Genomic DNA, 14543 nt, shown 5'->3' on the forward strand with positions numbered 1-14543 from the left:
TCAATTAAACAACAACTGCCCCACTTGTAAAATTTTGGACTTTCTCTGGCTAGGATATCAATTTTAGCACGAAAGGTTAAACAACTGCCCCACTTGTAAAACAAATACATAATTTTAATTATTAAGCAACTGTGTTCGACACAATCATAATTGTTAAGAATAAATAAAGAATAAAGAATAAATAAGTATTGCTCCAATCCCAGGTACTTACATAAAACTAGGTATGCCTCCACGAGAGTCCATAAACGTAGTTCAGCGCAACTATGCCGAGCCCGCGGCTTCGCTTCCTCCAAGAACGTATGAGTTAATCTACGTCAACTTGTTTCTTCACGTCGCTGCTCACGTATCTGGTGTCTATGGTCTTTATCTGTGCTTCACTGCGGCACAATGGAAAACTATTTTCTTTGGTAAGTTATATTTCAGTAATTTTAAGTGAGTTTTTAATTTTTCCAAAAAATCTAGATGCTTTGTTGATTTTTTTATATTTTGTTTTCCGTCACGCCAAATAAATATTTTAATAAGCTAATAACTTCATACCTATAGGCTGTACATTCCAAGGTAGCAGTGACGTCAGCGACGTCATTATGACGTAATAATAACGTCATTAAGACGTCGCGGACGTCATAATGAGGTATAAATGCTACCTGGGTTACCATTGATTAATACCGAAACCGTACTTAATTTAACAAAATTAAAATAAAATGTTATTTAAACTTAAATTACCTACAAAAACTAATATTTACGTCCTGGGTGACTTAGCCTAGAGTTAGACCAAGCTAAGTTGGCAGCGATTTTGATAACACAACCTGCACTAGTGTTATTTTTTTTAGAAGTTTCATAGAAGTTTGATTTTTAAAATAACACTTGCACAGTCCGGGCTATCAAAATAGCTGCTAACTTAGCTTGGCCTAACTCTAATATGTTTTTGTTAGGCTAGATCACCCAAGACCGACCCCTGCGGAAGAGTTCCCGTAAGGCTGGCTGCGTTCCACCTTTGGAACGCTACGCCAAGATCCGTTGGGCGCGAAACGATCCAGCCCTACGGTCCAGAGTGACCTCCCAGGTAGCAAAGTGACGTCATCGACATCATAATGACGTGATTGTGACGTCATTATGACGACGCTGACGTCATAATGACGTATAAATGCTACCTGGGCTCGATGACCTATTGATAAAATACACCATTTTATTTGATTTTATTATGAATTTATATTTTGTGGTTTTCCACACAGAAGGGTGTGGGTTCGTGTTTGCACGCGAAGCATAAGGACCCTTCTCTATGGAAAGCCACATTTGTTTCGTATAGCGTATCCGTGGTTGTTGGGAGAGCTGAGCCGGGGGTCACGTGCGGCGCGCATCGCCTCTGGTCGCACCGCTGGTTTAAGGTCAAGCCGCCTCTGGGTATTATGCTCATGCTCTTTTTTTAATACTACGTCGGTGGCAAACAAGCATACGGCCCGCCTGATGTTAAGCGGCCTCCGTAGCCTATGTACGCCAGAGGAGTTACATGCGCGATGCTGACCCTAACACTCCGCACCCTCGTTGAGCTCTGGCAACCTTACTCACCGGCAGGAACACAACACTATGAGTAGGCTCTTATTATTTATTTACAATTTGTTTCTTAGGGTACCTCTGGTTGGTGCTGGGTGAGCTGGGGGTCACGGCCGGCGCGCATCGCCTCTGGTCGCACCGCTCGTTCAAGGTCAAGCCGCCTCTGGAGATTATGCTCATGCTCATGAACTGCATCGGTAAGTCATTTTCCATAGACAAACGCGCTAGGAAGCTTATTGGAGATGCGGGATTAGTAGAGGCTAGACTGCAAAAAATCTAATTACAAAATGGATGTCGTGTATAACTTATTTAAAAGTCATTGGGAAAATAATTTAATAATAAGATGTCAAGATATATATATATTATATATATATATATATATATATATATATATATATATATATATATATATAATTTATGCTACTTAAATTATCATTCTAATTGCTTTAAAAAAATATTGTGCTCTAAAAATTCCCTCACACTATAAAAGCAATTTTCAGACAGCCATTTTGTAATCTTATTGCTAAATTGGTTACTATCGATTTGCTTTAGCTCAGAGCCTTGAACGCCGTAGAAAGACAGGATACATTTCGAGGAGTGTGCGATGGGATTACATAATCTAATCCCCCCCTCTCCATTCTGCCACCGTGGGCGTTTCACCCTTACGTCGTTACTCTGCCACTGATTCGTACTAACCCACGTAGCATTTATACGCCATTATGACGTCAGCGACGTCTTTATGACGTCACAATTACGTCATTATGACGTCGCTGACGTCACTTTGCTGTCTGGGAATGATATCCGCTATTCCGGGCGCATGTCCGCTCAATGCTCACCGAGCTGCGTTAGCAGAACCTGATTCCCTACCGCGAACCGCGAAAGCAGTTTTGCCGCTCTGTAACACTTGTGAATTCGTACGTAAGTGCCAAAGAGAGGCAAAACTTCGTTCGTGGTTCGCGGTTGGCCCTCTGAACTTACTGCAACTTAACTTGTGTGACAGGGTTGCAAAACACGGCGACGGACTGGGTTCGAAACCACCGCCTGCACCATAAGCACAGCGATACAGACGCCGACCCCCACAACTCTAGAAGGGGCATGCTGTTCTCACATATCGGATGGCTGTTTGTGAGGAAACATCCTGATGTGAAGGAGCGAGGCAAAAGTACCGATATGAGCGACATCTATAGCAACCCGGTGCTGCGCTTTCAGAAGAAGTAAGTTTCTAAATTAACCTCCAAGTCCTGCGGTACCAAATTTTGTACATACAAAAAAAAATACAAAATAAAACACTCGATATACACGCATCAGCTCCAATAGCTGCTAGTATATCAAATAAATAATAATAAATAATAAAAGTCACCCTTCAGTCCCAGCATTAAGTAAAGTACTATAGTATTAAACACCGATAGTACATATTTCGGTACAAAATGTTTAGATGCCCCCCGCTTTCGAAGTTGAATGTTCGCGCGGAATATTCTGACAGTCCATGGAGTTGTAAATAGTCTGTTCAGGACCGGCAGCAAATATTTATTATGTGCAAGAATGAACAAGAGGCCTCTAGGACTATGACGTTTAAAAAGAGCTGGGACTTTGCAGCTGGGAGGTTGTTCGCGTCCGTATACTGCATAGTAACTGCATACAAGGTTTACCAAATTTCACGCTAGATGTCGCTGACCAGACCGGGCAACTAGCTAACGATGTTCTTACAGAGCTTAGGTATAAGGTTTGAAAATTAATTTTAATATATTGGCTTTATTTGTGAGGTTAATGGTTTTATCATTCTATCCCATCCCAAGTAAAGAGCGCCCTTTTTGAAATTAGGAGTACAAACATATGGTCCTTCGAACCGGATTGTACTGGGCCTTAGTATTTAGTGGTGCTTTCCTGCGTCAAGTGGCAACGGATTGTTGTCGAGGACGCAGTCTCCGAGGGCGGCAGCGGATTGGAGCAGTCGACGGAGTCAGCAGCGCCGTGACCTTGAGTGACGTCACGGTGGATCAACTTGGCGGGAAGATTCAACTAAGTTTCAAGTACTAGTGAAGTGAAGTGGAAGAAGATTTCAAACTGTGAGTACATTTATGTTTATCTGTGCAAAGTGTCATTAATTGGAACTGTCACCTGTCAAAATAATATTGGAAAATAGAACTGTCAAATTTGGACTTAGAAAAATTCATAGACAGAAGACAATTTCAGTGTTTAGGACTTAGAATAATTTAAGAAAAAGTGAACCGACGGGGAACCTATGCCCGATTTCATATCGAAGTACATCAGCCAAACACTTAGAAAATTTATGAGCAAAAACAAAAAACACGTAACTTTTCAAGATTTACTGTTTGAGGACTTAGCAAATTTACGTGACTATTTGGGACTTAGAAATTTTATGATAAGTTTGCTGGGACTTGTAAATTTTCAAGATGAGTAGTAAGATGGAAGCTAGTGTCAATTTTCAAACAGATCAAAGTATTCGTATTACCAAGGCTTTCAGTAATAAGACGATGTGTATGATGCAACCAACGAGTCATATATGGATTACAAGTGCGAGCTTAAGAACGCTTTGAGCAAGTTAAAGGCAACACCCAGCAATGATAGTCCCATGTTGTCAACTACAGCATCAACGTCAAAATCGAGTCATGTGAAGCTCCCTAAAATCACGATTCCAACTTTTTCGGGAAAGTATGAGGAGTGGATGGGATTCCGGGATTTGTTCACTTCACTCATCCACAAAAATCAGGACATCGATGACATCCAGAAGCTTCACTACCTCAAGGCGCATTTGACAGGCGAAGCTGAACAGCTTCTTAGACACATACCCATTTCTAGTGAAAGTTATGACCAGTGTTGGACCCAGTTAGAGAGTCGCTATAATAATAAGCAATATTTGGCGAATTGCATATTAAAAAGATTTTTTGCACAAAAGCCTCTTTTGACTGAGTCTGCCACTGATATTAAGCATATGTTAGATTGTACCACGGAAACGTTGAATGCATTGTCTGGTCTCAAAATTGATACAAGCACTTGGGATATTATTATCATTTACATTGTTAGTCATAAATTGGATCCAGAAAGTCGGAAAAACTGGGAATGTAAAGTAAGCGAATCTGTATCTCTGTCTGAAGAGTTACCGACACTGGAACAATTTAAAGACTTTTTGCAAACAAGATATCATTCTTTGGAATTTTTGGAACCAAAACCGGGATTCACCCAAAAACCTAAATATGTAAATAACAATTACAAGGGAAATTTTAGTCAGGTCAAGGGCAATCAGGTGCAAAGGGTTAGTAATCTGCATATCTCCAACAATGTATCTTGTAATTACTGTAAAGGTGAGCATAGGATAATACATTGCAAAGATTTCAATGCTTTAGATGTCGATGTTAAGCGTAATTTTGTTCAAACCAACGGGATATGTTTCAACTGTTTGGGTAATAATCACTCTGCCAGATATTGTAAACTGACAACAAATTGTCAAATCTGTAACAGGCGACATCACTCGCTGCTACATCAAAAAGGGGACACTCAAGCAAATGAAGGCAAGGTGCCATCAGCTAGTCAAACGGTGGCACACGTTCACACACAGCAACTCACAAATCCATCGTTGGAAGCTACACCGGGAACCAGTGTTTCAAATCACTTCGTAAATGAAGTCTCTCAGCATGGGTTACTGGCTACCGCTGTTGTAAAAGCCAAAATGTGGGAAAAGGAAGAATATCATCTAATAAGGGCACTAATAGATCCGGGTTCAGAAGTGTCATTCATCACCTCAGCGACAGTTCAGTTACTCGGGTTAAAACAAACTCCAGCTAAGGTTACAGTGACAGGATTGAGAGGTCAGCTGATTACAGTGCTGAAGTCTACGGTTCAAGTTACAATAGCACCGCGCTCTGACACTAGCAGTGCCATTGAAGTCACAGCATATGTAGTAGACAAAGTTACCTCGAATCAACCTTCTGCAAGGTATCTATTACATCCTGGCCTGAGTTGCAAAGTGTCGAGCTCGCAGATCCTGAGTATCACACTCCAAATAAAATAGACATGTTGTTAGGAGCAAAGGTCTATGCTCGGATCATTCAACCAGGTTTATTCAAATCTCCCCAGGAGACTACGGTGGCACAAAAGACGTCTCTGGGATGGATTTTATGTGGTGAAATAGGTTTACAGGCGAACATCTCCTGCAAGCTGGTCAGCATGCACACTCAGGTGGAACAGTTGCTGAGGTCCTTTTGGGAACTTGAATCAGAACCTAGCAACAAACAACGGATCTTAACACCTGAAGAACAAAGATGTGAGGAGATATACGAAGCAACTACTACACGGGATGAGAACGGTCGATACGTTGTTAGATTACCGTTCAGGGATGAGCAACCAGCCTGTGTAGATGGTGGGTCCAGAGAGATAGCGTTGCGAAGATTCCACTCTCTGGAAAGGAAACTTCAAACCGATGAGCGCCTGCAAACAGAATACACAAAGGTGTTCCATGAATATAGGGATTTAAATCACATGGAACCTTTGTCAGAACAAGAATCTAAGGAAAAAGGATTGTACTTACCTTACCATGCTGTTGTGCGTGACGACCGGGAAACTACAAAGGTTCGTATAGTTTTCGATGCGTCTTGCAAGGGCACAAACGGGGTGTCCTTAAACAGCGACCTTATGGTGGGTCCTACGTTGCAGTCAGAGTTGAGGTACATAATCATGCGTTGGCGAATGCATCCAGTTGTCTTCATTGCCGACATCGTCAAGATGTACCGGCAAGTATTAGTCGATGAAAGAGACACTAAGTACCAACGCATCCTGTGGAGAGAGAACAACAATGAAAGGGTAAAGAAATACAAGTTAAATAGAGTTACCTTTGGGGTCTCATCAGCTCCATACCTAGCTGTCAAAACGTTGATTCAATTAGCCTTGGATGAGGGTGCAGACTTCCCTCTTGCAGCTAGTCGGATACGTCAGGATTTCTACATGGACGACCTGATGTCTGGTTGTCAATCCGAGCAAGAAGCAGTAGAGATCTACCACCAGATGAAGACGCTATTAAGCAAAGGAGGCTTCGAACTTCAAAAGTGGTCAAGCAATAGTAAAGCTGTGTTAGATGAAATTCGAGAAAGCACAGCAGGGAAAGAAGAGCAAAAAAAAATAGAAATGAAGCAAGAAGCGGTAAATAAAATATTAGGACTTACCTGGGATCGACATCGGGACGAATTTGCTTATACAGTTCAGCTACCTCCACCAACAGCACCTGTAACTAAAAGAAAGGTTACATCAGACATTGCGAAACTATATGATCCTCTTGGATGGATAGCACCTAGCATCGTAAGAGCGAAAATATTCATTCAAAGGCTCTGGTTGGCTGGTATCGAATGGGATCAAGAGCTACCGTCTCCACTGCTTGAGGAATGGTTGAACTATAGGGAAGAATTGTCACAGCTCACCAAATTCAGACTTCCTCGCTGGTCAAATCACAGAACTGATGCCATGTTAGTTGAACTACATGGGTTCAGTGATGCGTCGAACGATGCATATGCCGCGGTGGTGTATTTACGCGTTATTGATGCAGAAGGGTTGATACGCGTCAGTCTGGTGTCATGCAAAACGAAGGTTTCGCCAATTAAGCAAATTTCAATTCCTCGACTGGAATTATGCGGTGCGGTATTACTAGCTAAGGTATTAGTTGAAGTTTCTGAGGTGCTAGACGTGGAAAAATCGAATATACATGCATGGACAGACTCGGAGGTAGTATTAGCATGGTTAAGCAGTCACCCAAGCAGATGGAAGACTTTTATAGGGAACAGATGTTCAGAGATCTTGACAGCCACTAGTCGGAGCCAATGGTCGCACGTAAAGTCAGAGCAGAACCCGGCCGATTGTGCATCAAGAGGGATCTCAGCATCTGAATTAAGTAACTTTGAACTCTGGCTAACCGGACCAGCTTGGCTGAAACAAGAAGTGATTAACTACAAAACATCAAAGACAGTCAATACTCACCTAGAAGAAAGGAAAATACATACTCACTTGGAAACTGTGGTAACTGAATCGGATGGTGAAGATCCTATGTGGTCGAAGTATTCTTCACTCACGAAGATGTTGAGAGTTGTTGCATACTGCCGAAGATTCCTGAAAAATAAAAGAAAAAATCATACCTACTTGCTGAAAGTTGAGTTAGACGAAGCTTTAGCAATCATGGTAAAAAAGAGTCAGCAACAAGCATATGCGGAAGAAATAGAGAAAATCAAAAAAGGTAGACTAAAGAAGAAAGGCCAACTTACCTCGTTTACTCCACAGCTCGACGATTTCGGAATAATTCGTGTTGGTGGGCGGCTCCAGAGCGCGGACATGGCCTACGATCAAAAACATCCAATGTTGTTGCCGAAATCAGCGTGGTTGACTCAGCTTATCATTCGGGATGCACATTTCCAGACTTTACATGGAGGAGCACCGCTAATGGTTAATTACATTAGGGCTAAATTCTGTATACCAGGTCTCAAGAACTTAGCTAAAACACATGTCAGGAAATGTATTCCATGTGTTCGTAACGCAGCCATCATTCGGAACCAATTAATGGGGCAATTACCCTCGCCTAGGGTGAACATAGCAAGACCGTTTGTACGTAGTGGGGTAGATTACGCCGGGCCCATCAATATACGTGTTTCCAAGGGTAGGGGAAACAAGTCATACAAAGGGTATATTTGCCTATTTGTATGCATGGCTACCAAAGCCGTTCATATAGAAGCAGTTAGTGACCTATCAACTGCCGGATTTCTCGCTGCATTCAAAAGGTTTGTCGCAAGACGAGGTTACTGCAGCGACCTCTATAGTGATAACGGGTCTAATTTCGTGGGTGCGGCCAAGGAACTTCAATATCTGTTCAATGTAGAAAGGTCAAGTTTAGTTCCCGAGCTGGCTGACTGGATGGCCTCCAACGGGACTCAATGGCATTTTATACCTCCTTACGCCCCCAACTTTGGAGGACTTGGGAGGCAGGGATAAAATCCTGTAAATTTCATCTCAAACGCGTAATTGGGAATGCCACACTCACATTTGAAGAGACCAGTACGGTTCTATCGCAGATTGAGGCGTGCCTGAATTCAAGGCCACTGTGGCGCATTGATGACAATGGAGAATCTCTTCCGTTAACACCAGGTCATTTCCTAGTGGGAGAACCTCTGATTGTAGCACCAGATCAGTGTTATGACCAAGTACCAATTTCGCCATTACGTAGATGGCAATTATGCCAACGTATGATGCAGGATTTCTGGCGGCGCTGGTCTCAAAGGCACAAGTGGACTCAGCAAACTCCAGAACCTAAGATAGGCGATGTAGTTCTAGTGAAAGAGCCTGATTTACCACCGGCTAGATGGCTCCTCGGTCAAGTGGTTGAAACACATCCAGGTTTAGACAGGGTAACGCGAGTTGTTACTCTTAGATCAAAAAATAGTCTTATAAAAAGACCTACTTCGAGAATTTGTGTTTTGCCATTAGCCGATTAAATGTTAACTATATTTAAGTTAAATTTATGTTGAAAGCAATATTTCTGTTAAAGATATAATATTTCTCTGAAAGTTATAAGTTTATTTGTTATTCTGTATTATGTTAAGAACAGTTGTTCTTGGTGGGCGGCATGTTCGCGTCCGTATACTGCATAGTAACTGCATACAAGGTTTACCAAATTTCACGCTAGATGTCGCTGACCAGACCGGGCAACTAGCTAACGATGTTCTTACAGAGCTTAGGTATAAGGTTTGAAAATTAATTTTAATATATTGGCTTTATTTGTGAGGTTAATAGTTTTATCATTCTATCCCATCCCAAGTAAAGAGCGCCCTTTTTGAAATTAGGAGTACAAACAGAGGTTACATGAATAATGGAATTCACCGCTTCGGGCAAGATTCCAAGTTTCCAACTTGCGACTTATAAACAAACAAAATGTCGCTTAGATGCAATAGATGTAGCTTTTTGTGAGTGCCCATCATGTGGTAGCAGAGTGACGTCAGCGACGTCATAATGACGGCATTATTACGTCATTATGACGTCGCTGTCGTCATAATGACGTATAAATGCTACCTGGGGGGCGATTCATCGTCTGCCGGAAATAAAATTGCATACCGTTTTATTAGGCAGGCGTCTGGTGTTTTATCCCATAGCCTAACCATAGAGTAACTTATACTCGAGCGGTACTGTCATAGTAAATTTTGTAACCCCAGTAAATTCACTGCCAACTGTCGATACACTTTAAAACTAAAAATAAATATTTATAAAAATACGAAAAAATGTATTTAAATATGGATAAATGATTTTTTTATTTGCATTAATTATTTTTATATGATTTTGACCCATGTTCTTTCACTGGTATGCGTTAAAATTATAAATAACAAACGAAACAGTCAACGCCCTCTATACGAGAGTAGGCCAAAACTAGTGGCGCCATCTGATCGAGAATAAAATTTTCGTGATTTTCGAGGCACGTTTTTTCCTTAGACTGTATCCATCTATTACGGAGTTATATCTATCTTTGGCCTAACCTACCTAGTCCATCGCTTTCACCCAATAGCCTAGTTAAATTTAGATTCCATTCATGAAAATGAAAATAGATATGTATATAGGTATTAGGTATATATCCACCAAATGTTGTCAAATCATCAAAAACTAGAACTTCATGAAAGATGTATAAATGTCTTTTCAGATACAAAGTACCTTTGATCGGGGCGATGTGCTTCGCTCTACCGACGATCATACCAACACTCTGGGGAGAAGATATCATCACGGCATGGCACGTCAACCTCCTGCGATTCGTGCTCAACCTCAACAACATTTTGTTGGTTAACAGCATCGCTCATAAGTGAGTCAACTGTGTACTGGCAAGTCCACCTCCTGCGATTCGTGCTCAACCTCAACAACATTATGTTGGTTAACAGCATCGCTCATAAGTGAGTCAACTGTGTACTGGCACGTCAACCTCCTGCGATTCGTGCTCAACCTCAACAACATTTTGTTGGTTAACAGCATCGCTCATAATTGAGTCAACTGTGTACTGTAGAGCAATGTGCCTGGGTCTCCCGACGCTCATACCCGCGCTCTGGGGAGACAGCTATCATCACGGCATGGCACGTCAACCTCCTGCGATTCGTGCTCAACCTCAACAACATTTTGTTGGTTAACAGCATCGCTCATAAGTGAGTCAACTGTGTACTGTAGAGCAATGTGCCTGGGTCTCCCGACGCTCATACCCGCGCTCTGGGGAGACAGCCATCATCACGGCATGGCACGTCAACCTCCTGCGATTCATGCTTAACCTCAACGCTAATCAACTCTGACTTTTACAGAACAAATTGTGATTGCAAATTCCATGCATAATTAGCTTGATCTGACTCTATCATTGACATATATGTAAGGACGGGCCTTACGGGTAACATGCATGGTGCCAACTGCCAGTACAGCGGTGTCACGCAAACGAATTCGAGCCAATTGTGCAGTCCAACGCCACAACTTGTCTTTTTATTAATTATATAACAATTCAAGTCTTGGAGACCCTTTACATCTCTGGATAATTTGATGATCTTTTTTATTATTATATACATTTTATCTCTGACACCTAGAGACTTTTACATCTCTAAACAATGTTAGTACTTCTGTTGTTTGTATATTTTTTATTAGCTTTTTTGTGTAATTTGACATTTATATTTATGTAATTGTTTTTTTTTTGTAATTTTGGGTTAATTTTATTGTTTGTAAAAATTTAAATGTAAAAGTGCCCCTGTGGCCTATTTGCTGAATAAATGTTTGATGTTGATGTTTGACAACGCGATTGGTTGATGAGTTCGCATCACGCGCGCGATTGGTCGCAACCAGTTGCGTTAGACTGTACGATTGGCTCGAATTCGTGAGTGACACTGCTGAACTAGCACCATTCTTAGTGCCCGTAAGGCCCGTCTTTAGATATATGTAACGTAAATGGACTCTAGTATAAACTGAAATAAATGTCATATACTAAGAAAAAGTGACCAAGGCCTCCAGTGCTCCAGGCTGGAATCGAATCAGCGTCCTCTGCTATCGCAGCAGGTGCCTGTGCCATTCGGCCACTGGGCCACAGCGGCATAGGTCGAAATTTTCCAAGCCATTTATTTCAGTTTATAATTTATATAGTAGTGTTTCTACTTTAAAAAACCGGCCAAGTACGAGTCGGACTCGCGCACCGAGGGTTCCGTACTTTTTAGTATTTGTTGTTATAGCGGCAACAGAAATACCTACATCATCTGTAAAAATTTCAACTGTCTAGCTATCACGGTTCATGAGATACAGCCTGGTGACAGACGGACAGACAGACGGACAGCGGAGTCTTAGTAATAGGGTCCCGTTTTTACCCTTTGGGTACGTAACCCTAAAAAAAACAAATTAAGTATTTTCTGTAAATAATTTAATTTGTTCTTATACTTCTAACAGGACTCTAGTATGTTTTTGACAGCTTGTGTTTATTGTTGTAGGTACGGCACCAAACCGTACGACAAGACGATATGTCCGACGCAGAACACCATTTGTAACATGGCAAGTCTGGGGGAAGGGTTCCACAACTACCACCACACGTTTCCGTGGGACTACAGGTTCGTACATAGTAAATAGACAACTTACACTTATTTGTGCCATTTTCAATTAAAAAGGGTAGGTTGTCAATAAGGCGCTATTTCCATACAGCTTCAATTTGAAATCAACCTTATTGACAAGCGACAATGTGGTACCTTTTGGTTGAAAATGTCACATTTGTTTTCAATGGGCAAAGTTTTTGTTTAAAGCTAACCATACACGCACGGATTTGCCCGTCGAATCTGCCTGAAAGATGTGCCTGGCGGGCACATCCGTCAATGTGTGGCGAGAAATAGACACAGATGGGCAGCGGACGGGCATCCGGCGGACAAATCTGTGTCTATTTCTCGCCACACAATGACGGATGTGCCCGCCAGACACATCTTTTAGGCAGATCCGACGGGCAAATCCGTGCGTGTATGGCTAGCTTAACTCCTTGCGCTAAATTGATACCTGAGCAGGCGAAATATCAGTTGAAAGAGGAACGAGTGGGCCCTCCACACTCGTGCGCGAATCACAGCGCGAAGCCGCGAACGCGAGTGTGGCGTGATGGCGTCGATTTTGCAGATTTTTCACGCCTTATTCGTAGGTACTTATTGCTTAAACTGCACGTGATTAGGGCTAAAGTTATATTTAATTAGGATTATTTTTAATAGTTGACGATGATCCTTATGTCGTTATGCAGCCGTGCGTTGGACAAGTCATTATACGTATTAAAAATAAAGATATTTAATCTAATATTGACAAGCCGCTCCAGACTACGCGGCGCGAAGCCGCGAATGCGAGTATGGAGTCGATTTCGCTGATTAGCGAACTAGACTCCACACTCGCGTTCGCGGCTTCACGCCGCGATTCGCGCGCGAGTGTGGAGGGCCCTATACGGTTTTAACACCCCCTGGCACTGACTAAAATAACCGACTTGGTTTCGCATTACATCTCAAAACTTTTTCGTAGTAGAAGACTTGCGTTGCGAGACTTGCATCTTTTTACATGTTATGTTTTTGATTGATGGAATATGTATATCATCGCCTAGCACCCATAGTACAATCTTTGCTTAAATAGTTTCCCTAACAGCATTTAGACGTCATTATGACGTTAGCGACGTCATTATGACGCCATAATTACGTCATTATTACGTCATTATGACGTCGCTGACGTCACTGCTACCTGGGTTGGGGCTAGGTCGATCTGTGAAAGGTAGTCCCAGGGCCGGATCTAGGGTAGAGCGCGTGGAGCGGCCGCTCTAGGCGCCGGATGGCAAGGGGGGCGCCAAAATGACAAATGAGAAGAAAAAGTTTTAAAAGACGCGAGTGTGACGCGGGCCCAAAATACGGTTCGTTTTGCTTTTGGGTAAAAAGCTTCAACGAAGGGCGACAAAACCCGATTTACCCTGATCAAGGACTCGGATCGGCACTGGGTAGTCCCCAAATATTTATTTATTTATTTTATTTTCAGGTCAGCAGAACTAGGACAGAATTACCTAAACTTCACAAAATGGTTCATAGATTTCTTCGCTCTCATTGGCTGGGCGTATGACCTCAAAACTGTGCCAGACGACATCATCCAAAGGAGAATGAAAAGGACAGGAGATGGCTCCAACTCATGGGGCTGGGGAGACAAGGACATGACGAGGGAAGAAAGAGAAAGCGCTACTATCATATATCCTGAGAGAAAATATGATATAAATAAACTTTCTAAAACACTTGATTTAACTAAAATTTTTAGTCATGATTATTTTAGACTGTTTGATGACCTTTGATTTTTATATTGAAAAAAGTATACAGTGTTGAATAAATTTAAAGGCCATGGAGGGAAAGTGCCTTAATACCTTAGCTAATTTTACAGACAGGAAACATTCTTTTATTTTTAAAACAAACAAAACTGCATTAATTTTTTCCACCCTGTATATGTATAATCGAAAGGAGTATATAATTGTCTATCCACAAATAATATACTGAAACATTTGTAGTGAGTAACATTGTTTATTTTTATTTAATTTTTTATTTTATTTTATTCGGGATGCTTATTACTGCCTATAGGGCCCTCCACACTCGTGCGCGATTATCGGTGCGAAGCCGCGAACGCGAGTGTGGAGTCTAGTTCGCTAATCAGCGAAATCGGCTCCACATTCGCGTTCGCGACTTCGCGCCGCGTAGTCTGGAGCGCGCTTAATATATATACATAGGTTTCTACTAAATGCAAATTACAAGCTTCCACAGTTCCACATATATACTGCTAAATAACGCAAATATGAAGGATTGTATTATCTATATTTATTAAGTTTATATTGTTGGATCTTTTATGATTATTCCTGTATCAAATGCATGCTGTGTTTACCTTTAAGTGATTGTTGCACTTAGAATATCACTGAAAGTGCTTGCATGTATTCTTTTCTGTGCCTGTGTAAACAGTTGTTGGTG

At 41.7% G+C, this 14543-nt stretch overlaps 1 protein-coding gene across 1 annotated transcript; it reads left to right on the top strand.

Moving 5' to 3' along the window:
• The first annotated feature begins 208 nt into the window (after nt 1–208).
• Nucleotides 209–13902, top strand: LOC134753375 (acyl-CoA Delta(11) desaturase-like). The gene is made up of 6 exons (XM_063689260.1): nt 209–407; nt 1626–1748; nt 2552–2765; nt 10229–10384; nt 12027–12143; nt 13579–13902. Exons 1-6 carry the CDS (start codon nt 224–226, stop codon nt 13880–13882), a joined length of 1098 nt encoding a protein of 365 aa, XP_063545330.1. The 5' UTR covers nt 209–223; the 3' UTR covers nt 13883–13902.
• Nucleotides 13903–14543: the final 641 nt, after the last annotated feature.

Source organism: Cydia strobilella, chromosome 26 (assembly GCF_947568885.1).
Source record: "Cydia strobilella chromosome 26, ilCydStro3.1, whole genome shotgun sequence".
Lineage (NCBI taxonomy): Eukaryota > Metazoa > Arthropoda > Insecta > Lepidoptera > Tortricidae > Cydia > Cydia strobilella.

What these genes read in the sequence shown, in the direction of transcription:
- LOC134753375 (XM_063689260.1), top strand. Translation starts at nt 224, where the DNA reads ATGCCTCCACGAGAGTCCATAAACGTAGTTCAGCGCAACTATGCCGAG. An exon ending in ATGGAAAACTATTTTCTTTG is followed by an intron (nt 408 to 1,625) that starts GTAAGTTATATT and finishes TTTGTTTCTTAG; the next exon opens with GGTACCTCTGGTTGGTGCTG. An exon ending in GTTAACAGCATCGCTCATAA is followed by an intron (nt 10,385 to 12,026) that starts GTGAGTCAACTG and finishes TTATTGTTGTAG; the next exon opens with GTACGGCACCAAACCGTACG.